The sequence below is a fragment of the Nothoprocta perdicaria genome, unplaced genomic scaffold (genome assembly GCF_003342845.1).
Source record: "Nothoprocta perdicaria isolate Ctin4 unplaced genomic scaffold, notPer1 scaffold_101, whole genome shotgun sequence".
NCBI lineage: Eukaryota > Metazoa > Chordata > Aves > Tinamiformes > Tinamidae > Nothoprocta > Nothoprocta perdicaria.
In genome coordinates, this window is record NW_020454106.1 from 1616727 (window position 1) to 1643534 (window position 26808).

At 39.7% G+C, this 26808-nt stretch overlaps 1 protein-coding gene across 2 annotated transcripts in view; it reads right to left on the reverse strand.

Moving 5' to 3' along the window:
- MSRA (methionine sulfoxide reductase A) overlaps positions 1-26808 on the reverse strand; it is a 229153-nt gene that overhangs the window by 67168 nt on the left and 135177 nt on the right. For both annotated transcript variants that reach the window (XM_026040882.1, XM_026040887.1), the window contains exons 4-5: positions 26164-26268; positions 11725-11831 (exon numbers count right to left, since the gene is read on the reverse strand). In XM_026040882.1, coding sequence (XP_025896667.1) covers positions 11725-11831; positions 26164-26268 — 212 coding nt within the window. The remainder of the gene's footprint in view (positions 1-11724; positions 11832-26163; positions 26269-26808) is intronic.

The following is a 26808-nucleotide window of genomic DNA, read 5'->3' on the forward strand; positions in this document are numbered from 1 at the left end:
CGGGGCTCCGTGGTACCCGGAGCAGATGTCACTCGGATGGAGACGGATGCCRCGCAGGGAGGCGGACAGGAGAGGAGGAGGAGGAGGAGGGACAGCGGCAGGTTCGGAATTAAATGTTCCCACCAGAGGGAGTGAGTCATTTCTACGGCAGGCGCGGAGCCGCAATGTTGTTTTTCCCTCGTGTGCTCCACCATGGAACCAAAGCCGTGCTTTTTCCCCCACTGCTAAATTAACACCCGACCTGCAGCCACGAGCCCAGCCCAACTGCTGCCATCACTCCCCAGTCAGCTTTTTCCTCCCTTTCCTTTTGCCAACGCGGAGATTCGACATTGCACAAAATCCAYCTACATTGCACCAGTGTTTTGCAGCAAAAAGTCTCACCGGTTTTAAGACTAACCATCTCTAAGCACATTGCGTTTTAATCCAATGCAAAAAAATACTAACCACACTCGCTTTTCTTTAACCTTACCAGTTAGGGTTAACATATTTGCTTCACCCCCCCCTTTTTTTTTAAATCACAAAAGGTAATTCTTAGGATTACAGACTTCTTAATAATAAAAGCATTATTCCTGATCTTCCCTCCTGATATGTGCTGTCAATATACAATTTGCCATCTCCAGTGTACCATACAAATATGCACATTCGAAAATCATCTCGCAATGAAATTAGGGAGCTAGAAAGGGCCATGTCCTCCCTATCTGTGAAACAGGAACAAAATTCCACTAATTCCAGTGGTCTCAGCCCCCTGGTAAGTATGGAACACAATGGGTGGGAAGGGCCTGCGTGGGAAGGTGCTCAGCACTCTGGATTTGCACACGTATCAGTGTGCAGGGATGCTTGGAGTTATCCTTAAGCATTTCTGAACCCGCCAGCATATCTGCACAGGTACACAAATGAGTGGCTTGGGCTCCGAATGAAGCTTTCCCCTCTAGGAGGGAAAAAGGAGGTGCCTTAAATGTGGAGAAAAAAAAAAAAGATGAAAAAGAAAATGTGGACTTTTGCAGATACAGTAATTATTGTATGTAAGTGGCCCTCCTGAAGCTCCCTTGGGGAAGGACGTTCACGCAGTTCAACTCACGCCTTCCGCGGCACGCACTTTGCATTGCAAAATGCAAAAAAAAAGCCCCAAATCCCTTTAGCCATCAGACAGACACCAAGGGAATAATTCTGCGTTTGCTTGGGCTCTGCGGTTTCCGTGAATGTTTGCAGATAGCCAGCTTCGGGAAGACAAAATGAGGAGGAAGATGATGGTTTTRTACCTTGCACACAAAGGGAGCGGAGCGGGTGCCGCAGCTCCAGAGGCTGCGGAGCCACTAGAGGGCAACGAGGTTTCCTTTTCCATCCCCTATTCCACGCAGAAAGGGTTTGGATTTTTTTTTTTCCCCTATAGGAATTTATCAGAGGCTAAAGAGGAAATGTATTTCCCTTGATTGCTGGCACGTAAAAAAGCAAGCATGTATGTGGAGTCCAGAAACTGTGGGGTGAAAAAGAAACATAGAAGTTATAAGTGAGCATCAAGATAGAAATAAAAATTCAATAAAAAGATTTTAAAAAATATTAGAGAGCTACCACTGAAAGCAGAACGAGACAGAAGGTATAAAGGGCACACGTTTGTGTGCACAGAAGGGATACAAGAAATCCTCATTTGGGTTTTTCTAACATTTTTTGAAGCATTTGACCCCAAGTGTTTCAAGCTTGGTGACRCTTGACCTACCTAGGCTGGAAGTGGTCAAAGCATATAAGCTGCAAGCAGGCTTTTTTTCCCCCCAWTTTCTACAGGAAAAGGGTTCAGTTATTTCAAAGAAAGAATTGGGAAGAAATGTTCTCTTTTTTTGCTCATACAGAAAAATTCTGGGAGGTTTTCTTGGAGGAAGGCAAGCTGATCTTGTGCAAACTGACACTTGCCATTTGCCGCAGGGAGTCCTGAGCACGCAGGACTAAGAAATTCAGAGCTGGCTGATTTGTCAACTTTTCCTCCTTAAAAATCCTGTGGTTTGCACACAATCAGTGCAGGTTTGCTGGGGAATATCCCAACCAAGAGTGGTTTTCCACAGCACTTCAAAACTGCCAGGTAAGACAACACAAAAACCGTCACGCCAATTTGTACAAACAACCAAAAAATAAAACAATATCCAAAGAGTAAAGAATATAATTGATGCCAATCAAAATGTTTTTGCAGAAAATAGGTCAGCCGTAAGCCCTGCCTCTTTCTTTGATGAGATGAAGAGTTTTGCAAATAAAGGAAACGCTGTAGGTACGATAAAGTAAATAAAATAAAAGGCTTTATGTTTAATTCCATATGACTATTTTAATTAAAATAATAGTACTACATGTCATCAGTAAAGCAGATGATAACTGTGTTAAGAACTGGCTGACAGGTTGCCCCCAAAAGTGGTTCTCAAAGGGAAAAATAATGGGATTTTCTTCTCACGGACTTTCATGGGGATTGCTATGAAGTGCTGGGATTAYGTCCTGCCTGTGTCCTAGAAAAAACTGTAAGATCAGTGCTTGCAAAACTGGAAGGTGTCATGAAACTGAGCAAAATAAATATCGTATAAGCACACTGATACGTAAACCTCTAATTTTGACTATATTTTCTAATTAGAAGTATCTAGAAAAATACTGATTTTTCTCATTAATATCTGGCAGGTCCAGGTTTCCGATGTCAGTCATCTTCTGTTGCAAATATATGCCTATTTTTTCAGTTTAAATTCTCCTAGTTTAAGCMCCTGGCCACTGGTCTTTGTAATGACTTTCCCTACCAACTTGCAAATACTTCTCTGGGTAAAGAAAGTTCCCTTCTAAGAACACCTTTGATGTAGGTCCTTTAAAATATGAAAAATCAGTGGTATAACCRAGTTACCTAAAAAGAACCAGAGGCAAGGACAGAGTAGCAGCAATGGAAGAATGTCAACCTCAAGGAAAAACGAAGCTAAATACTGCAGTGTAAAAGATCCTATGGGTTGGGAGCTGTCATGGAAGGCGGTATCTTTGAGGTTGCTTTCTACAGCGACTCAACAGAGCAAGCACCCACTGGGCAAGTGGTGGTCAACTCTGGAGCTACCAGGAGGCATCTCAGGATGCTTTAGGCAATGGGAAGAGGAGATGCATTTTGTCTGSTAACGCTATTTGGGGCAGTTGTATTTACTTGTTGCTGATGTTTGACAAATGGCACGTAATACCGATCCACTAGAGAAATAATTTGCTACAAACCTATCTTTGTCTGCAAAGATTAAGAGGAATTCTCCAAATATATAGGCCCGAGGAAGAAAGTGGAAAATCTGAAGCTTAGGGAAAGCAATGAGGAAGAGCTGAACGTATGGCAGGTAAAATGACAGATGATCCAGGAAAGAGAAAGGGCCAGCAAATAAAGYGGGAAGGGAACAAGTGGCAAATAAAAGACAGGGATAAAGTAGAAATGGAAAAATAAAGAAGGGCAGAAGAACTGATTTTCTGACACCAGCACAACGGAGAGCTGTAACGTGGCCTTGGCTCAGYGCTCGCTTGTCGAGTTGTTTGGTGTGACCGCAGACATCCATCTAGCTGGTACCTCACTACTCAGGCTTGTAAGCCCTGCAGTAATAAGATCACAGAATTACTTGCTAGTGCTCCAGAGCCTAACATCAATCAAAGTCAGAGGAGCAGAGATTCCTGCGCTCAAATTCGTGTAAAATAGCACTGAACTMGGACAAATCCTGTCGTTGCGTGTCCTCAGGCCACCAGTTGCAGAGAGGCACGCCAAGGGTCTGGAGATAGCAGCAGCAGCCCAGCATGTGTCCTRCCTAATGTTTTGCAGCACCTCTTGAGATAAATCTCTCTGTCCCTATATTCCTGTGTACAAATACAGTTTACACAAGGCACGAGCACACTGAAACATCATTGAGAAAATACTTATGCAGATATCACAAGTCTGGGCTGTCTTTGGCAGGGAAGATGAAAATGCACTAAGGCAAAGAGAAATTCTCCCACAATTTCCAAATTGGTTTGGTTTCGCTCTTGCAAAGCTGTAGCACAAAYGCGACAATACTGTTGATGGTGCAAACTGTGAGGTTTGTGCCATTATGTTCTTACATCCGACCTGAAAAGCCAAGTTTCAGACCAATTTTCAGCTTTATAATTTTGAACTTGAGAGAGAGGGAGGGAAACGCTCCATGAGTTCTTGAATTACTGATTGACTTTATTCTTGCTTGTGCACACTTCCTTCACTGGAAAAACTTAATGTGTGAATCCCCAAGGAGTTCTTTGAATCACTCAGTTTTTCACCAAGGATAAGCAAGCTGTTTGCATAGCAGGAGTAATGCCCTCAGATCTCACTACATTTATTAAAAATTCTAGTATCTTTTTTTTCTTTTTTTAAGTCTTTTGAAAACTTGCATGGAAACTCCAAACCAAGCCAACTTTCTTCCATCCTCTCTAGTGCAACGCAAATAATCCTACTACAAGTCTCACCTTTCTCTGATCCGAGCATACAAAGATTCAAAAGATGGAGAACACGTAAGGTATGTCACAAAAAAAGGAGCCAACATATCTTGATATTGTTTATATCTTATGAAACTCCTGAATCTTGCTTAACTCCATTTCAGAAAGGGCTAGATTTCACTACACACAACAAGATATAAAACAGGAACCAAAAGAATCATCGACCTATCAACAATCCTATAATGTTTTATCATTCTCTATCCTATAAAACCAGACTTGGACAAAGCTTCTTAAGGAAAGAAACTATATCTAGTCCCCTGTAAAACACTGTGTACACTTACATAATCATTGTTAATTGTTACATTTATGTCCCTGACAATTAATATGCTCATGAAACTTTTAGACTACTATAAAAGACACTTAATCAAGATAAATTCAAAAGCCTGATCTAGAAGCCCTTCAGAGTCACAGTACAGTTGAGGTTGCAGGGGACATCTGGAGATCATCTAGTCCAAACTCTCCGCTCAAACTCAGAATGTCCCTAGATGCCCAAGTACTTTCCACCAATGTACTGATATTACTGCAAGCTTTATCTCAGTTGCCCATTGCTAGGTGGGTTGTCCTGGGACATCCAAGGCAACGGCTGGATTAGCAGCCACTCAACTTCAACTCTGGAAGTCTTTCAAGAGGAGTTAACGAGAGTTAGTCTACTTTGCTCTCCTGAAATTAACATCCAGCTGGAACTGGATGATTTCATTTATTATTTTTCATTCATAGAGATACACCCTGCTCAGACTAGATGATATGACATAGGATCTATGGGAAACTCATGCCCATCTAGAGTGGCTAGATGAGGAAGCCTGGGACATCTCAAATGGCACTAGACTCCTATGGGCAGGTGAAATGAGCTTCCTCAGTCTTCATGCTGGTAATATAATCTCCTGGATCACTGTGAAAATCTGCCCTGAAGATTGAGAATTCAACATAAGAAAACCTGGTGTCTAAAGAAACTTTGGATGATTCTACATCATTGTTAAATTGAACAGAACAAGCATATAGAGCAGGAGATTCATTTAAAAACTACTTTTGAAGTCAAATCTGTTTGATATTTACATTAGTTAATTTTAGAGCAAGTATCTAGTATTAGTTTTAATGCCTCATATAAGCATTACCTTGAAGCGCTGGCTTCGTGTTCACAATACAATAAAGCGAAGGGCTTCTTTGCTGAATTCCATGACCTCCAAGCTGAAAAAGTGATTACAAAATAGGAAGCATGGCTTCCTAATGGTGTTTATAGTTCTTACTTCAAATGTGTGATTAACAATATTCACGGCAGTCAAAGGGCTAAGTGAAATGGCTGGTCTTTGATCAAATGAACAGCACATATGCAGARGAGAAAGCTAGAGCAACAGCCTTGCCTTGTGGGGCRTTTATAAGAGCAGGAAACTTGGGCTATTGCTGCTTTCAGGGAAACAGAAATAGCATACACACTGTAATATATGGCATCCCATCAGGAATATTCCCATTTCTCCTCTGCTTCAGAGAGGTCTGGGAGGTGTCCTCAGTGCTCCTGCGCTCTCCAAGGATGCTCACTTGGGTTTTCATAGAGATATAAATGTCCTATTGGTTGCATTATTTCAAAGTCATCTCGGTGGCAATATTAAATGTTTTTTTTTTTCCTCCCATGACATCTTCCAGCATAGAGATCTTCCAGCAGAGCGACGTATGACACTTTATTAAGAATGAAGTCAGGTGAACAATAACTATATTTTGCAAACTTTGAACTTAGAGGTGATGACTAAGGAGACATAATCATTGGACAGTCAACCACGTCTCTCATGAAAGAGCATCTTGCCAAAAATGGTGAAAAAATAAACATAAGGAAACATAAAAGTTTATAATTGCCTCATACATAATTTCAGCGGAAATTCAATAACGAAAGCACAAGGAGGCTGATAACCAGGGCTGACCATAGGCTTGATGATCTTACAGACACAGCTACTATACTGCGCTGAGTTCATTCAAGGAAACACAACCAAGCCAGGCGCAGTATCCTAAGTTCATCCCATTAAATCCTGCTGCCACTGCCATCCAGAAAGGCAGTCAAARGTATTTATCAGGTCTGAGCTCTCTTCCTGCTGCAAGGTGACTGGATTTTCTTGGAGTCAATTGGAGCCAAAGTCAATTTTTTCTGTAGTTGAAGGTAATGTGCAAAGAGTTAGCAAGTGTGCACACAGAAACTCCTCATCCRTAGCTGAATATAGCTTTCCCAGAGAGCAGGGAACATAAAAAGGGTAGCTGTGTAGTACACATGAGTGATTACAAAATAAATAACGGCTTAGCTTATCAGATCAGGTTTGCTTATTTTCATAAGAACCACCAGCATCAATCAGGAATCAAGTATCCGCTATTGTTCACATCAGAGCGAAGCAATGATAATTTGGTATATGAAGCACTGAAACAGCCATAATTTGAAGAGGAGCAAGCAGGTATTATTTTTTATCTAGCACTGCTTTTATTAATAACAATCTTCTACTTTTTTAAACACTTGTTTAAATTTCTCCCAGCCAAAAACACACAGGAAAACCTGTCTCCCTGCCAAAGCACCTTCTAAACTCATGGAGCATATTAAGCACGTTACATGAATTTTATAAATTCATTCCTCAAAGCATTCTTTCATGCAGCCAAAACCTATGCTCAGAAGCTCACCATTCTGCATACCTGTTAATGGCCTTTCCTCCAGTCTTGAGGAATGCAATCCTGACTCATTGGCTTCCTCCCAGATTGCTGCTCCAGAGCTGATCACATTGGTCAAACTCCTTCAGTGCTTAAATCTCTTTTCTATGGTGTCAAATGTGAACCACTTCTTTCACAGCTGAAGACTTTGGTAGCTCGTTATAAAAAAATCATAGTATTTGCCAGGCTGTCTTGCTCTCCTTAAAGATCTTTGCCTCTTATTTTGACTATTACTAACTCATTGTTGCCTTTGCTCCTCAAGAACATACCCATCTGGCCTAACCTGCTTCATTCCTGGTGAGTCACACAYGTGCATTAGATGTCTGAGTTTCCATTACCAGCATGAGAGATCACAGGTGTCTACAATCAGTTGTCTAAACACAGGCATTTGGAGCTACTCAAGGTGCCTGAAGGTATCTCAGATACCTACACATGGCTGGCAAATACAAGGATATTTATGTCTTCTGAAGTGGTAGAYGGAGGTCAGCTGAGATAACCTTATAGCTTCTCAATAGCCTCAGACATAATGAGGGCCGCTGAACTAGGCCCATCCCACCACTGAGTAAACAGGACGGTGGAAGTTACAGGTTTAAAGATTCCCTTCTCTGCTCCATATAAGTAAACAGGCAATAAAGCATAAAGGCAAAACTTAAACTAGATTAGTTCTTGTGGAGTTACACCAGTAAGGAGTTTAGTCCAGCACATTAATTCCTGAGCTGCTTGATTCAAAAAGAAAGTTGGGGTGTTAAGTCAAGGTTGTGTTCTTCACAAATTCTGCTTGATGAAATACAATGAAAAGCTGACTATTTTGACCAAGTCAGAGAGAGGTTTGGTCATTTCACTGAGTATCCTCTCCAGACCTTCACAAAAAAAAAAAAAAAAAAAAAAAAAAAAAAACAGCTGCTAAAGTTGAAGAAAAAGACTAAAATAAAATGCACTTTTTGCCCCTAGCATCATGCCTAGTTCCCTTCAAAATCTCCAGAAAGTCTCCCCATCTGTGGTTTTATGAGCCCTAACATTTCTGCAAAGTGACTGTTCTTCAGACTAGCAGATTGTCCAATGGTCTAGGTTCATTTCCCTGCATTTTTTTTATATTTATGCAAAAATTTTGTAATTTAAGATCCTCACCTCAAGTTACAGTACTTTTCAAGCTTCTTAAAYGTGTTTACAGGCCCCAAAGCAAACAATTAGCATTGCTTCTTTTTAATTTTTGCCTTTGGTAAAATTATTGTTTCAGTTTATTTGTTTTCTCAATCTGTTGACCAGCTGGCTTACACTTCATTTGGGATTTCTATCAGCATCACAATTCATTCCCGCAGAGAAACTTTCCAAGATTATACCCTTACAGTCCAAATAATAAAAATTATGTATTAAATTATTTCGAGAAAAAAATCTATTAATTTTTTAGCATCTCAAAGCCCTTCGGTTGCTTCATGTAAGAACCCTCTCCTGCATAATATCTGCCTTTTTACAAAGTAATAGACCCATGTTTTGCACAATGTTCACTATCAGTACTGTCCTAAAAGAGGTCATGGAGCTACTGGTAGTTTTGGGAGGCTACTAAATAGAGTCCTCTGAAGTAAGCCAGACTTAGGACTCAGTATACACTGGGAGCCTGAAAAAACAACGTTAACAACTTGACAAAACAAAGGTATTCCTCTGATTCAAGAAAAATAAATACAAATTTCTCCCACCCAAATCTAACCTAACCTCAGGTTCAACTGTATTAAAAAACTTCATTTCCAGGCAAAAAAGATGGAGCAGCTTATTCACAGTTCTGGCCCTCAAAGACCAAACCTTCATTTCATGTTTTTATGATTACACTTATATTGTGTCACGATTTACCAGCGGCTGCGTTATATTATAATATACATTGCCATTGCTTGGCTCTGACTGTATGCATTCAACTGAACAGCTAAGGATGCATGGCTCAATGCATATTCATTGCTGCAGTGCCATTTCTCAGCTGCTGAAACAGCTGCGTGAATCAGCAACAACTTCCACAACTGAAAATAGCTGCAACCCTGCAGGATCCTTGGGCTCMGGGCATGCTATAAATCTCCCTTGTAGGCCTGGTAAGAACACGGTGCAAGTGATTTTATTCATTTGCTTTGTAAGAAATCTGTAAAATGCACGTGCCACTGCAAGAAGAACTTGGTATTTATTATACATTACTGCAATAATAATGAGATTGGTGGCATTACCTTTTCCTTATAATAATGTAAAGATGTAAATATGTAACGTAATTATATAATGTAAAAATGTAATATAAAAGATTCCTGAATATAAGGCTTGGTCAATATGCTTCCAATTAAATCATTTTACTGCAAGACCACCGTAGATAATATGGTAGATATTGGTGTAAATAATGTGTAGAAGCAGTTTTTTCCTTAAGGAATTTGAGAACATATGTGCTGTGCATCCTTAGCCGGCAACTTAGTCCCTCCTTTCCACCTACTCCAGCACAAAACCAAACTCTGCATTGGATCACTTGCGGAGTTGTAACTAATTATATAAATGCACTAATTATACACACTCTTCAAATTGTGATAGACTTCAAAGTAGGTAAATTTTAAATTGTGCCATTAAGAAAATCTATTAGATGATGGAAATTTCTGTAACCTCATATTGCAGTCTCCTGCTTTGTAATTCTGCTTTCAAGTCAGTATTAATTTAATGACAAATAACTGCAGAGAATACCAGTGTTGGGAAAGCAAACTGAAAGCTGCAAGATTTATAGAGTGATATTGGTCAGCAGATGTTAATAAAAGGGAACAGAAAACAATCTGGAAAAGCAGCCGATCTAAGGTAAACAATAAGAAGAGAGAAGTTCTGCATGATAAATACGGACACGGAGCCTTCAGAAACCACTGTGTTCACAGAAAGATAAACACCTGCGAGACCGACTTATCCTCATGTGTTTAGCTACTCATGAGAAAATATATATGCCATTGAATGCTTAATTTGCATGCACAGTTATCACACCGCTAGTAGCAACTTGCAAATGAGTTACTTGCCGTTCAGAGCCTCTCTCTGCATGCAAAATAATAACAGCTGAATGTACAAAGGCGCTCTGCGAGGGCACGCACAGCTCGGTTCACAACTGCATGCACACACATTTAGGCAAAGCATGCTGCTGCACAAAGCACACCTTCTTTTTGCACCTCCGTATGTATGTCTGATTGATACCCTCTTCGCTTTCAAACCAAGATCTTTACTGTTAACATTGCATGCTCACCAAAAACCACATTTTTTTTCAACATAATAGCACTTTAGTGAAGTCTCATGAATGCATGGAAGATGATATTCGCTCAACTCCATTCAGTAGTTACTCTATACGTTGCACTGATGTCCTAGGTGATTATTTCATGTACGGTGTAAGAATTTATGTATCTTTACTGCAGAACCTAGGTCTTGCATTAACAAGCTCACTACTGCAATTACAAAGTCCCTGTGTTAACACAGATGCCATAGCAGGAGATGTTAAATATTGTTTACTAGGGCAGTAGGGAGATAAATGCTGAATGACGCTAAAAGGAAGGTTTTTACCATCAGTTATCGTAGTTGGATTCACAAATCTAGGTCTCATACAAGGTTATCAGTTAGCTCAACCTGCCAGAATAAACCCCCATTGAAAATAATACCTTCAAAGAAACCCTCCTGATATTTAGCAAAATGATCTGCTAGCTCCTCCACCGCTCCAACTGCAACACTATGAAGACATTTGCCACTCTGCTAACTGGAAAACAGTCTTAACTTCACTGAATGTAAATTATGGAGGGTTTATCACTCTCTTCCCTTTTTGCAACCTGCCACTTCTAAAGAGAGGACAATGTTGGGGCTAGTTGTATTTCACATACATATTTCTCCATTAAAACAAACAACAAGGCTTATGTYACAGCTTCCAGATGTTCTGCTGTGCCTCATCACGCTCTTAGTATAAGGAAAAGGAGATAGTAATCCCTCACCTTTCATCAAACCCTAAACAGCGTATGTGGTAGGGAAGAAACAGAACCCCTGAAATGAATTTAAATGGTGTTGCATGGAGAAAGGGAAATGGTCTGTCTTCCATCACACAAAACCCAGGGTTAGAACAGAGGGTGCTACTAAGGTGCTGGTTGTCTCACCTGGTCAAATGAAGTTAAGGAATGGCTTCATAGAGGCATCTTACAATCTCTGATGGGTAATCCTGAGCTGCCAAGTTCTAGAAGTGAGCAGGAYTTGCCCTCTAAGTTCAAGAACTCTTGGGTCTGAAATTTTTGCTAGATCCTACAGAGCATGGTGTCCAGGTGACCATGCATAAATTTAAGGTTACAGGCTTTTGCTCTGGCACATCTGTGTAAGTCTAGAGGAGATTAAAACTATTTTTACACAAGAATGAAAYATTTTCTTTGCATAAAGTCATCCAAATGAGGACGCTTGCATAGAAGCTGGAATCTAAAATAAATACCAACRAAGTTCAATATTGGAACACTCTTCACCAACAGAAACCCAGAGGAGAGGCACAGAGCAGGGAATGAGTTTTTGCTCGTTGTCCATGAAGCGACTCCACACTCTGGCCCATGTTACCTTTTGATAATCTTCTTTGGATCTCAAGGCAGCTTCCATCTGCTCCTGCGAGAAGGTGTAGATGGCGGAGCGATACTGCGTGCCAACGTCGTTCCCCTGCCGCATCCCTGGAGAGAAAGAGAACACATTGTCCCATCAGGAAAACGTGCCCTACCCAACTGGACTGCAGCACATAAACTCAACAGAGCTCAGTTTTGTACGTTCTGTACACCTGGATTCAAACAGTCTCTTATGAACATACTCAGCAGGTATTTTTAGCAAGTCCAAGCCGCTGTTTGGTTATATAGTCTTGAAGAGATTCAACTCTGATATTTCTGTTGAAATGACATGCAAATTAAAAGTGAGCATTTTACATTTTGGTAAATCACATACTAGTCAAATATAGATGTAAAACCTTAAATAATCAAGCTGTAGTTACTGCAATCAAGGTACTCTTAAAATTAYCTTGATCCATGCAAATGCTTTAAAAAACTTTGATTTTAGCAAGTGTTTAAAAATTCTCGTGTACTGAAGGATTACATTTTAATGGGAGAAAGATTCAAAATTCCCTTAGGTGTGACTAACTGTCCTCCTCCACACACACTGCAGTGATTGTGCTAAAAGAACAGAATGCATTTGTTGCTGAATTAAGTCTGGAGCTAACTTCTCTAACCCCAAATATCACCATCATCTATGGAGATGGGAAATGACTCTTAGGAAGCTCCTCAAATCTGGAGGAAAGTATCCAAGTATCTCTCGAAAAGAGGAATGGGATAGGGAGAAARCACAGAGAAGGCTTGGCTGGTTTAGAACTGGGTTTAGAATGGTCATGCCATGATGCTTAGGACCAGCATCCCTTCCACAATTTGGGTAATTTGGGGAGAYGTATAAAACAAAGGTATATAAGTAATCTCTGATCCTAAATTCTTTTGGCCTCTTGTGAGTGATAATTTGGATGGCGAAATGACATAATATTGGTTTTACTTAAGCATTAGCAATCTATCTATTGTTTAATAAACTCCTTAACAACTGACGAGGGAGTAGATTACAAAAATAATTGTAAATGGAGTGTAAATGTAAATGGAGGATGACACTGGTTTCCAAGAGGATGACACTGGTTTCCAGTAGGCTCTTCAGGAGGGTGGGATTAGCACAAGCTCCTGTGCATGGTGCTCTGAGCACAGAGATAAACAAGATTAAATAATACATGCAAAGGGCACCCATTAAATAGTAATAGCATGGTGGCTGGCTTAATTAATTTATTGAAGAGAAGGTTAAGRGAATTGATTCTGATACACAGATATCTACATGAGGAGATGACCTGAGAGGAGAAAGGCTTTTTTGTTTTGCCAAAAATATATCAYGTAGGGAGAGCAATTGAAAGTAAACAAATCCAGATGAAAAAGAAGGAATGTGACATTCAAATAGTGARGAGAGCTAATCACTGGAACAATCTCTGTAAACATGCACCCGTTTCTTGAGGTTTTCACATCAAGGCTAARTATTTTCCCCAAAGATGTTCCACAGCTCAAAGGGTAGATATGATTCAGTGATGAAATTATTGAATAAGCCATACAGGAGGTTAGAYCGTGATAATAATGGTCCCTCCTAGCCTTGAAGTCTTGATTTGCCCTGTTACACCATCTGCTCGCTGTAAAAAAGACTGAAGAGGATCTATCAGTATTGCTCAAAATCGTGGCTTTCGTGTGACCAATCATCTAACCTAAAATCTCATTTATTTTTATTTGTACTTTAAATCAATTTGTACCAAAATCTGAAGCGATAAATAGCTAATGCATYGTATGACTATACCACACAGGCTACAGGGCACTAAAACATAACTAATTCTATGTGTATAGGCATTATCAAACACAACTAATGCTGCTGCTCTTTGTAATCTACTTCACATGTGCAAACTTACTTCTCAAGGGTCCATCATGGACTTTTTAAAGCCCTCTGGCAACTCTTATTCGTTGAAATCCGCTAACCCAATGCGTAACAAACAAGGCAAGAAATTTAATTTACGACAAAAATACRCTGCAATGATTGAGCTTAACAATCTTGTCTTTGTCTGAAAGAAAGTCTACTAAATCAGCAATGATCTCYGCTTGGCTCTCTGCAAATTCCACAGTGTCATCTGTCGTTACCTCTTCTTCCTCACGCGAAACRTCTCTCTCATTTTGTCCATGCTGACATTCTGTCTCTCTCAGTTAACRTAATACTCCAGTTATACACACTAGGCCTCAGATATGAACGCAAAAATACGGCTAACTAATTTCATAAAGGCGCTAACAGTGCTAGAAGATATTGTGGATTATTAAATCAAAAGCCATTCTTATTGGAACGCCATGGGTTCTAGCTGTACAGATTACACATTAGGCTCTCACCAAGTTTTCTGCTGAGACAGTGAGTCAACATCTGATCCCCAGTACCCCAAAATGGTTCCACTGAAGTCAAGRATTTTAGTCTAAGTTTATTATGTTACAATCTGAAGTTGGCCTGCTATGTCGACATGAAAGGACAGGACACGCTAACMCAACTTATGGTGAGTGATGCCAATAGGACTTCACGGGAGCAACTTAAATATCTTCCAAGACTGGAAGATATTTATCTGTTGTAAAAAGTAATCAGTAATGAATGCGTTTCAGGATAAGATTTCCCTCAGAAATTCTCAAGAAACAAATTACTGAAAATGAGACCTTGGCACACTTAAAGGAGAAAGTAATTTTTCCACTGGTAACAAATTCCATTATGGAGAGAGGTASCTGATTTTGCTCTAATTCCAGATTTAAGGACTGAAGCAGGAATTTCTAAATCTTCACTGCTGAAATAATGAGTAATTCCTGCAGAATCTCAGTCGAACATCTTCAGAGCAGCAGATTTTCTGGACAGGGAGATGGTGATTGCATACAACTGCTCTTCTGCAAGATGTCTTCAATCCTCCCTGTGTGTAACCTGCAAATAACTACTGTGCAGCAGAGATGCAGATTTTGTTTTTGGTTTTGTTTTTTCCATAATGGCATCTAAGGGGACATATAATGTTTCTGCCTCTGCTGCAAAGTATGTATGCTGTCACACATTGAGCAGGATGTTTTCTTCCCTCTCAGTTCTTGTCAGACTCAGTAGAAATCCCAGTGCCAATTTAAGGATAAAATTTAGGGCAGATCCAGAGCGTAACTCTATCCTTCATATATACGAGGAAACTGTTACTAAAACCCAAATCTCCTTTTTTTTTTGTGGGCTGAGTGACAACCAGGTTGCCTCTTAAAGATGTTAAGACAATATGTTTACACAGAGAGATAATTTCCTTGACAAGAGGAAAGACCTTCACCAACCCTTTCAGAAATTCTGCGGTGACAGAACGAGAAAATACCAAGAAATAGAATGAGAAAACACCAAAAAATCCTTCCTCTGCAGCAGTATATTTTGAGTCAGGTAGAGCCACGTCTTGCAAGAGCAACCGGAGCGAATGTACCCGGGGGCTGAAAGACTAACACTTGCCATTGATACCTGAAATAAAGAAAATCAGCAAAGATAATGCACTGCCCAGCTGAGAAGAGCCTTAAAACCCTTCCAAAGAGATGTTTAGACAGAGAGATACTGGAGAAAAAAAAATATATGGTTTGGAATTTTATACAACACAGAGACCATCATTGGAGAATAAGGAGATAACAATCAAAGAAATGGCTCTAGAATCACCAAAGTCTTCTTTCCTACACTTTAATATTCTCTGAAGTACCTGGGTAGGAATGAGTTTTAGGTTTTGGTCATTTTCTTTTGGATCGAGAGCAAATATGAGATCTCTGTTGATGTGAACGACTGGAATACATGAAAACTTCCCTTCTTCAATTTACTTGATCAATGCTTCTTCCTGCACGATTTCTACATCTTAATCTACATCTACATCTGTGGTAGCCAAAACTGCTTGCAAAACTTGTTAGCCACAGCCAGAGAGTGGCCTCTCTATAGCTATAGCCATCTCCATGCTGTTATACTACGGTCTGAGTGGTCCTTGTCCTTCCCAACTCCATAGTATTTTAAGATCAATAAGAAACATCCTCAGCATTAATAAAAATATATATTTCCCAGTATCACATAACTTTTCCTTCAGAGACAGAGAATTTATTGCAAACAAGCAGAACCTTTCAAAATTGTGGTTTTTCTTGTGCGTTTGTTTCATTTTTTGAACAGACTTTGTTTATTTTATTGGCTGAATCAGGGACTTATGCTGAAGACTCAACTCCCTCTAATGACTTCAAAGTAATATTTACACAACACTCCTTATCTTCTCTCCATTTAAAAATAATTTTAAAAAAATATAATGGCATCATTCTTCAACCTTGCTGTTCTCAGAGGCTCCCAAGCATAATGGAGATAAATGACTGAGGTCTCTTACTCTGTTCTGTGCTGCACAGTGAAATTTTAAAGGGCAGTTCCTAGCTCTTATTTTTCTCATAATTTCTTCTATGATTTATAGACTTTTCGGTAGCTGTCACTTACTTTCTTACACCTGCAAAAGCCTGATTTACTGATTGGCCCTTTTCCTTTCCCCAATCAATGCTTGCTGAGTTAAAACTAATAAAATTCCTTCGTCCAACTCATCATACAATTATTTAGTAAAAATCCATTGCACTATGTCACCCTGGCCTGATGTCATCGCTCACTGTAATGATCTCCATAGTTCAAAAGTTGCCAAGGAAAAGTAAAACTCTCTATAGAATAYGATTAAAGAAGAAATATATTAATAGAGCAGTGCTAAGGATTAAGAATTCTTGGCAAATTTCAAAATTCTGGGGTGCAGGAAGGATTAATGAAATATAAAAGAGTTTCTTCAAACGGTGAAGCAATATATTTACATTGCTGAGCTTGTACAGATTTAAAGAAAGCTTTTATACTGTTAATAAACCACAAAGCTTACAAAGCTTTCAGTACCAAGGGGGAACCTACAGGACAACTACTATGTAGCTGGAGGAGAATAAAAACCTTATTCCACGTCATCTGTGTAAACAGCACATGCATTTTCTAGCCCAAGGCATGCTCCTGAATATTCTTGATTTTACTACAGTATTTGTATGCGTGTATGAAGATAATAGAAAATAAATAAAATAAAAAGAGATCAGAATTCTTCACTCAGAAAGGGAATGTTTCCATAAATTATTATTGTATTAAAAAATGGTAGCATATCCATCCCTTAAGTGATTACACCCAGTATTGGAATAATGGCTAGCAGCCGTCTTCACAAACAGGTCTAGTGATTACAGTCACTTGAACTTATAAAGGGTTTGTGTAAACTGAAGAGCAGGAAGCTTATCTGTCTCTTTCACCTGTATCATTTGGGCTGTCAAAGCCTTATCTCTCTATAAACTCCGACTTGCATAAGTACTTGGAACATTACGGCTACAACAACGTTACATTCATTTGCCTTTTGAAGATAAAAAATGTTTATTTGTTCTGAACAATTTCTTCACTTCAGTTGGAAAAGTATCAGGTGAAAAGCACTTTTTTTTTTAATGGAATTTTCATCGAATCACAAGCTTCCAGGCTTTCCGATGGAGCACTGAAACTAAAACATCGCAGAGATTGGGATCCCTGGAGAATCGAGTCCAGCCCCCTGCTCTGGCAGGGTCACCTAGAGCTAAGAGGGTGMAAACAAGCAGGAGGGCTGCAGAGGGATCTGGTTGTCCAGGGGAGGSTGAGGAATGACATGCCATGGGATTGGGATAAAAGCAGAGGTCTCAACCACCCTGCAGTGAGATGAGTTTCCATGCCACGTGTTCCACATTTTTGTCCTCTCTCCCTCCACTTTCCACTCCTATCACCTGAGAAGGAGATGAATCAAAATGAGGACTGAGGTAAATAGTTTGTCACTATCCATAGTCTCCTGAGAACTTAATGATGTCCTATCCAGAAGGTCTGGCACCATTGCAAGGGCAAAAAACACCAATTAGCACCACGTATCAGCAACACATCTTATTAAAATAGTTTGGTCCACACGAACGTCTTTGAAGAAAGTCCTTCCAACAGCTTCAAAACCAGTTTTGAAAGACTCCTGAAGCCAGCCTGCACTAGACTACTCTGCTGTGGTTTATAATCACATTTTAATATCAATCAAGAATATTCAGTTACACTAAATATAAAGATTTTAAGCTTGTTTTTCAGGCCAAGGTTCGATGTATGCAGTCATGAATAGTTCCTAAAATAATTATGATTAATAATGGTATTTGTCTGTATTTCTGGTAGCTCCTAATTTAACCTATTGTTTCTATGCATGTTCCAAACTGCAACAGTATTTCATTAAGTGAACGAATGTACAGATACCCAGATATAGTTTACCTATTAGCTCATACAGAATCTGAAACACATAACTGCAAGTCCCAATTTTGCAAAACTATAAAGTTTTGACTGCAAAGCCATTGTTATTATACTGCAATCTACAGATTTTAGCTACAGAATATTAGTATTTATTTTGGACTTATTCTGAATCTATAGCTACTCATTTTGACCTAGGTAGTTTAACAGCTGCCCTGTTGACATCAAGTGGGAGTCAACGGACAAACCATGTGGGTCCGGTGACCTTTCGGGCAGAATGACAGATCCTACTGCTCAAAAATATTGAGGTTTTTTAATGAATCCTGTGTCCTGCCTGACAAATCCGCRTGTCTTAGACATCTTGGAGCTGCTCAAAATGAGTTTCTAGGTTTAGGCAGCCAAGAGGMGGATATAGGTGGCCAAACACAGGTGCCTAATGTAGGGTGAGCGCATCATTCCTGGATTCAACTGATCATGTCAACCAGAACTCTACTGACACATYCCATGCATAAGGGATCACATAAATTTAGGTGGCTTTATTTCATGCTGTATCCTTGCTCAGACCAGACTGAAGATCCCAATGCCATTCAACACTGGATAGATGTACAGAAGAGAAACCTGCAGGACACTGGAGGTCATGACACTCTTCACTCAGCTTCATTGTGATGCTTACAAAAAAAAAAGATAACTATTAACCATGTAAAGCAATATAATTCAGAAATTCAACTATTCAGATGAAGTATAGATTTCATATAGCTCGGCTATGGCACAGGTTTGTTATTGTGTCCTTTATGTGCCTTCTTTCTTTCTTTTCTTTTGTCTGGCACTCACTAATACCTTGCTTATATTTAGTCATGTCCTAGTATGTGTTAGCACTGTGAAATTAACTCTGCTATGATCCACCAGGTGTTACTGCAATAGCAATAAAAATAATTAGCGATAATAAAAATAACAGTGTTGTCATTTGCTTTTATCAGCAGATAAACTCATGGGACACTGTTCTCTMAAAGCACAGATAAGTATGCTCTTATAAATATGCAAGAGAAAATTGCAGACAGAGAAAAACAGTCATTCACTGAAAATATTGTTGTTTAGAAGTGAGTTGGCTTTGACCTCTTGTACCTAATTATACATGAAAACAAAGATTAAAAGCCTACTAATAATCACCATAAACTATGATTAATGATGCCATGCATCATTGCTTCAGATTCCTAGACCCCAGTACAGTAAATTCACAAGTGGGTTATCTGACGAAGAAGAGCACATTTGGTATAATTTTGTGTTAACTCTGCCTCTTGCTTTCACTGTATAAACATTAAGAACATTCCAAAAAATGCTGCGGGAAGAGACTATCTTAGGTTGCTCTTTTTTATTTCTAAAAAACCCATGCGTGCACATCCAGCTGCTGCTATTCACACCCCCTGCCCTTTGACTTCATGGATATTTGAAAGCTGCTGAAGACAGTCAAGCATTGACAAGCCCAGATTTCCTGTCAGAAATTAAAAATCAACACGCCTGAATTAAAATGAACCTCTGCCATGCTGTAATTACGAACTAACCCAGAAGTGACCCCCAGGTAGACTGCAATAGAACAAAAGCTTTTTCCAAAGCTCTGTACCAATGCAGAAAGTCTGTGCAAAAGGAATCCTTTCCTGGGAGTTATGGGCACGCTCTTCCCATAGTCTACAAGCCCCTATGTCACCTTCAGCAGCGGAGAAGATTGATTCCATGGCTCTCCTCATCTTCAGGGCTGCGTTTTCCTGACTGTGGCAATGCTAAAAGACAATCTGCACTAGTTCTGGAAAACTGGGTAACACATCATCGTCATAAATAAAATAAATAAGCGAAAAGTGGTTTTAAAGGTAAGAAGAAAGCAGGGCCCTGGAGGGATTTTGCCCTTGAGCCAGAATTGATTCAGCCCCGCTCGCTTTATGCAATGCAAACAATTCCGCCGTCTCAGCAACCCCTGCCCCAGCAAACACCCCCCTTCATTAAAAAGATGCAGAGTCAAATCTCAGCTTCTCACTGTGATACGGAAAAACAGCAGCTCCTAAACTGGAAATATAGGTCAGAAAGAGTCTCTTCTAATTTATTCACATAAAAAGAGTCTAATATGCAAATTGGGTCACGACCCCAAATTCCTGGGGACGCAAAGCAGTCTAATAATAAGTATTTATTTTTAATGCATATTTAGTTCCAGGGAAAGGACAAAGCACGGGAACAACAGAATATCCTTGAGGCAGGCTGAACTGAAGCAGCTCAGTTCACAAAAGAAATCCAGTTGCATTCGCAGGGTGCAAGAGCAGWAAAGCAGCCCCAGTATAGGGTATTTTTGCTGTTTTGCAGAAAGTGGAGACCATGGGTCTCTATGGAGTGACACTGACCAAGGAACCACTAAATTGGCTGCTGAGGTAGTGGCTTGATATTAGTTGAGTATATCCCACCGGTGAGATATCAACGGGAAACGAGGGATTTAGGATGATCTGAAGCTAAGAGAAGATGCTGTGAATGTTTTAAGAGACCCGTATCTTTCTGGGCTGTCCTTATATGTCAACACGTAAGGCAGYAGTGCTCAATGGCAACATGTGTTCTTGCCTTGTGTTGCACAAAAATGCAGCCATGGATGGCACCCTGTAATGCTCATGAGGATGGAAATGTGCCTGCTGTGTCAGGGCTTTCCCAGTTATCCACAGAGCACTCCAAAAAAGATGGATAATGTGGCAAATGCTCTCCTACCAACCAAAATTGTGTTTATTTCTATTTTGGGGTTTTCGGTCCCACATGAACCAATGTACATTTATCTTTATTGTATCGCAGCATATGGATTTCCAAGGCTTTTCTTTTTTTAATTTATCATCACAAAGCTCTGTTTTATTCCTTTCCTCTAAGAACCTCCTAGCATTGTCTCTACCACAGATTTAATTAGTATCCTCTCCACTGTATCCTCTGAGCCATTAATGAAAATATTGAGCAGTATTGGACTAAGAATGGCTCCCTCAGGGGCTAGTAATTTTATTTTGAATACTATTTAATATATCTAGTGACAATAGATTTTGCATTTCTAGTGGTTTTGTTACACCTTGCAATAAGGCTGGAACCATCAGGGCTCTTAATAACATTTGAAATACAAGACTAAGGTGCTCTGTGCTTTGAGTCTTGCAACTTCTGTACAAAATTCAAAGGGAACAGACTCAGAGGAATGTAAAAAAATATCAAAAAATGGYTATATTTTACATGAGAGATTACTTTTTCCTGTTCTTTAATCTCTAAATGAAGTTACAGGCCTGTAGCAGAATACATAATGCTGGTTTAGGGTCGCTGTAGCATTTTTTATGTGTACAGCTGTTCTTCCACTGGTATAAGTAGACACATCTGCTCATTAGCAATACAATGTCATTTCTAGTGTTTAATTTTAATTATTTGCAGATGATGGATTCCTTGTGAAATGTCTAAAAAAAGTACAGTCCTTCAAAACTGGTGAGAAATAAATATACCCTCTGCAACTAAAATGGGTCAGCAGAATGAAAGGCAGATATTAATCTGCAGAATTCACGTATCAGCACCAAGGCTAAATGCCAAACTGTTTGAAAGGTCACAGGGAGGAAAAATTGCTCCTATATCTTTTCTTTATTGTGGATGCAGAAGACATATGGASTAAGAGATGTTCTGAACAAATCTGGCAGGTGATGAGTTTGTTGCATTACAGATGGTCCTCAACTGCTGGGAAAACATCGGTTCTGCTAACGTTTCCTGTACAAACACTGGCAAGATAAGGACTTCTTCATGGCAGACAGAAGCAGAAATGAGATTACTTACGGGTAACTTTGGCTTTTTGTGTATTTGGACTAAAAGAATGAAGCCTAAAAGTAAATGTCCAGATCACTTTTTTTTTTGTACAAATGGGTCATTCCAGATGGGGCAGTTATTTGGGCTGAAGTCTCTGACACGTGTCAGACATCAACTTCACAACCTTGGGGTTTGGATGATTAGGAGCTGCTCTCAAGGGCTAGAGCAGGCCTAAGGGTAGAAGGGTGGTCCCACCAGCAAAAGTGCTCCTGGCAATGAAARTCATGGCTGAAAACTGCACTGGATTTCATGTCATTGCACTTCAAGTCTTCAGCTTGATCTGAGAAGATCAGAGATCTTTGCAATTGATGATGTTAACATAAAGGCTGAGACAATATCATACAGATAAGTCAGGCAGACAACATAAAATTGCCCTTTCTATTATAGTTATGTCTAAAATTACCTTACGACGCCTGCGAAACCTCAGGGACAACACAGACAGATTGATGGYTTCAAAGTCCACATTCCCCTAGACGCCCAGCGTGGAGGTGCCAGCAGAACCACAGTGTTCAATAAGGACACAATTTAAAGGAGACAGTCAGGTTTATATTRTAAAAATCCTGGTAGCTCTGTGAATGTCACCTTTACTGCCAAAACAGGGCAATGCAGATCTGTCCTGTGCCTCCACAAACAAGACAAAATGACACAAACACTGAATTTCAACAAGGAAATGCTTYTTTTGTAGGATATTGCCWTCGTTCTTTKKTTTTTTTTYTTYTTTTTTTTCCTGAAGTAGTCACAAAGAAGCCACCACCTCAAGCACTTCCCAAGCTATACAGAACAACCTTCTTATAGATCAGCTTATTCCTAGGAGAGAAGGGCTGCTGATCCGTGCATCAGAGGCTGAACAAAGATGACAACCATATGCCACTTGGCAGAAGTCAGGGGGTTGTTTGTTGCTTTTTTAGTCTCCCCAATGTAATGAATTATAAAATAGAGCCTAAATTAATAGGCAAGGATGACTTTATCAGGGCCCCATACTTAGGAGACACTCATCTGGGAGAATCTCTTTCAACTCATAGACTGTTTCACTTGATCAAAGGTTGCTGCTTTTTCACTTGCCTTCTGTATAATACTTCAATAAACAAGATTCAGGCTGTCTCCCAGAGAAACTTYGGATCCCAGGGAGATGCCAGTTTCCTCCTGAAGGCAGGAGGTGCAATTGTTTGGAATGCAGGGATCATTGGAACATTAATATGCTTTTACAATAACGAATGACAGCAGTGCCAGCCCGTGCTCTTGAGCAAGTTGGTTCCATCTAGATCAACATCTGAAAAGTCCTTCAACAGAAGCAGAAACAAAACGTACAAATATTTCCATACTTGATGTTCAATGACTTTAGAACTTGTTTTGTCTTTGCAGCTGAATTAGGCAATTCCACAGGGAAAAGATAAGACAGAGCCCCAAATAAAGATTTTCTCCTCTTGAGCGAGCACGCTGTTCAAGCACTGCAGTATTTGCTGTCTACATAAGACACCGGATTCATCCAATGAGGGCGCAGAACCTCATGAACAAGAAATCTTCCTAATTTAACTGCTTAGCAAAAATCTCTTCTTTGACAGTCTCTACAGGGCATTCCCATGCGTCTGGCTAAATAAGACTTTGAACACATTGGAACTTCAGGAAAGAAGAAAAATAGTGTAGGTCAACAAGATGACTCTCACTTTTTGTAATTTTACATAAAACCATAATTCCCTGAGCAAACTCAAAGCGAAGGGTAGGTGAAGGTGAAGATGAAGAGACACTTCTGTATAACTGAACTTCTGCTGCTAATTTCAGAATATTTAAGGTTGGAAGGGACCTCTACAGATCATCTAGTCCAAAATTGTTCAATTGTTCAAACAGGAAAGGGGTATTCAAGCAGACCATCTGAAATTGGGGCCTTGAGGGTTACTTTTCCTTCACTTCAAGAAAGGTGGTGGAAATCTGATGAATTTTGCAGAGGTCTTGCACAGTTTACTCTTACTAGCCTTACAAAACCACAGAAATGCAAAAGTAAAGAAACCAGTCCACACCAGCCAACTCTAGAGTATACAATGTTCTCAAGAATTGGCATCTTCTGTATAGATAAAATGATGCTCTCTTTTTTTAATTTTTTTTTTTAATTTTTTTTTAAAAATCATTATGGAATTTGGAAATTTTACCATATCAAGCCTATGCAGAGGTTTAGGTCTGCTTACCCCAAAGCCTGCAGTGCCACACAGATGCCTGAGATGGCTGGGAAKGGCTTGGGTATCTACACAGCAAAGCGTCGTGCTGAGATATCAGCTCATGTCCCTGAAGGAATACAGCCATATTTAGCGTGGCTCCGTGCCCGGGCTAATTAGGTGATGTTTCCCCAGTTGCCAGAAATCAAGGAGTGAATCACACATCTGCCAGCATCCAACCTCCTTCTGAAAGCACAGACTGCAACTATTTTGGACCTCAGTCATGTGAGAATGCAAGGAGAATATAAAGTTGTAGAGTCATCATTTTTAAGATTAGAAGGAATCATGAGATCATCTATCTGGCCTATTTATYACAGCTGTTATAGCTCACCCAGATCCCATGGTATCCAGCATGCATACTTCAGTCAGCTTCAATCACTGAAGTCCTTTAGAGATTGACCTATTGTACGTGTGTCACCAGAAGGGACTAAATATACTTTGTCAAAGCCAAGACCTCAGAAATGGCAGAGCACGTGTCAGATGCCCAGAATTTCTTTTTTCTTTCTTTATTTTTGTTTAAGTAGAGGTCATATTACTCTGGAAGATGAAAACTCATGAAACTTCCTTGCTGACCCCTACAAGCAAAAGCACTGAGGCTGTGAAGCACCATCGGAAGTTGGAACCTGTATCAACACGGAGCTGCACGTGTCTCGAGGATGCTCTGAACACACAACTGGAGAGGAGTGGGGAGATGAGACAGGCTCAGATCAACTGATCAACTGATCCCAGTAAAGGTCGTCACAACTGACTCACAAACATGGAATTTCTTCTCACGAACTCAATCAAGTACTTCTTTGTGAAGAGCAAATGATCTCATCCTAAAGACTCAAAATTCATGATAGAAAGTGATTCCTGACATTTAACCATACTCAGAGCTGCAAAGCTGTTTTCTTTCAAGATGGAACTTCTGTGACCTCAGCTCCTAGCTACTGGATATTGTTCTGACTTACCAGCAGCAGCCTTGCCAACCTCCCTAGGAGGTCTCTTGTCCTCACGTAAGTACCTGTAAAGTTGACTTGATCATAGAGTCATCTCTCCTCAATTGGCTCAATGTGTTTATTCACAGCACAAGGTTAGTTTTCTAGCCCCTTTTGTATCCCTCCTTTGAATTCCCAGCAATATCTCTATATCATTCTTGACATGTCAACACTGAARCTGCAAACAATGCTCTGTTTTACGGGGATTTCACTCACTCTGCRTGCAGAAGATAGCTTCCCTACCCCTGACTGACGTTCCTCTTTTCATACAGTGCTGTGGGCTCCCTGGAAGGCACTTTTCCACAGCAGCCCCATGATCCTTCTCAGAATTACAACTTCTCAAGATGGGATCCTATTCTGTAGGTATCATCTGCATTTTTGGTTCCCAGATGTAGTGATAAGTGGCATAATTGGGATAGCTGTTAAAAAATTGAAATGAGTTACTGAGTGCAGTATTTCTGGGAAATGGTAGAAGGGATGATGTTTATTGAAACCATATAAACATGTAAACTGTTTTCTCAACACAGTTTCCCATTTATGCTTGCACAGATGTGTATAATGTCATCATGAAGGCTCTTCCAAGGAAGATAAATTAAATCAAAAGATTTGAATGCGGCAAATAGCTAATATGCTGCTGCCTTTACATCCCATCTTTTATCTCTTTTTGTTCCTTTTTTCCTAATCATAAAAGATATTCACAGTCATTTAAAAACATAAAAAAAAAAAAACCAGCCCTCCCTAATTTAAGGGGGATAAAGGTCTTCAGCACAACTAAAACGGCCAACTCCAAAGCTGTACGGAAATAGGCTTTAATTTAGGAGACAAAAGATAGCATTATGGAAAAAATTGTCATAATCAAAGTTGAAAAAAAAAATTCCTATTGTCTGGTGCGTCTCTCTGTGGGAATTTTCCCAGCCCAGACAGCTGTAAAGGAGGAGGGGTATTGTGGGCTTCTCTAGGCTCGTTCTCTCTCCCTCTCTTGCTCTGTCAATAAATGTCTGCAATCATATTCTTGAGCTCCAGTGTGATTTCAAGGTTCATCTCTTCCACACAGCTCAAACACTAATTATCCCAGCTGTAATTAGTAAGATAATTAAATACTGGCTCACTCATCACTCTACCTTGTGTCGGGTCATGATTCTCCCAGAAGAYCTTGAGCAGTTTCTCAAAGCTGATGTTTTCTGGCTGATATACTACGCGTACAGCCTCGGTGTGGCCAGTTTTACCTTAAAAGACAAAATAAAATCCGATATTATTGAATTAGCTCGTGCATATCTAGTTTTTTACATTTGAGATCCACAGCATAATCCTTTGTTTTTTTATTTCTGGGGGAAAAAAGCACAATATTCTGATATTCTAGCATTTGGGCTCAAGCCTTTTTACAAATTCTTTTATAAGCATGCCTGTATCTGCCAGCTTGGACCAGGCCATCATGAGATAAACTAGCCAGAGAGACAATGAGCTAAGAGAGTAATTTGTCATCTTTTAGAAAAAAAAAAAATTGAATAGGACTTAAAAACTAACATCTAGTAAATTAAAAATTAACACCTAGTAAAATAATTTAACATATTCTATTTTACGCACAATATTAAAATATGAGGAATTATAGCGCTAAATTGTCTTCATGTTAGGAAACTGAATTTCATTAGCCATTGGGTAAGAAATGTGTAAAATAATTGAGGATAAAAATTAAACTTCAAGGACATGTTTACGTAAGATTAAACAAATGATTCTGAACTACTTCCCATTACCCAAACCCYTGAATG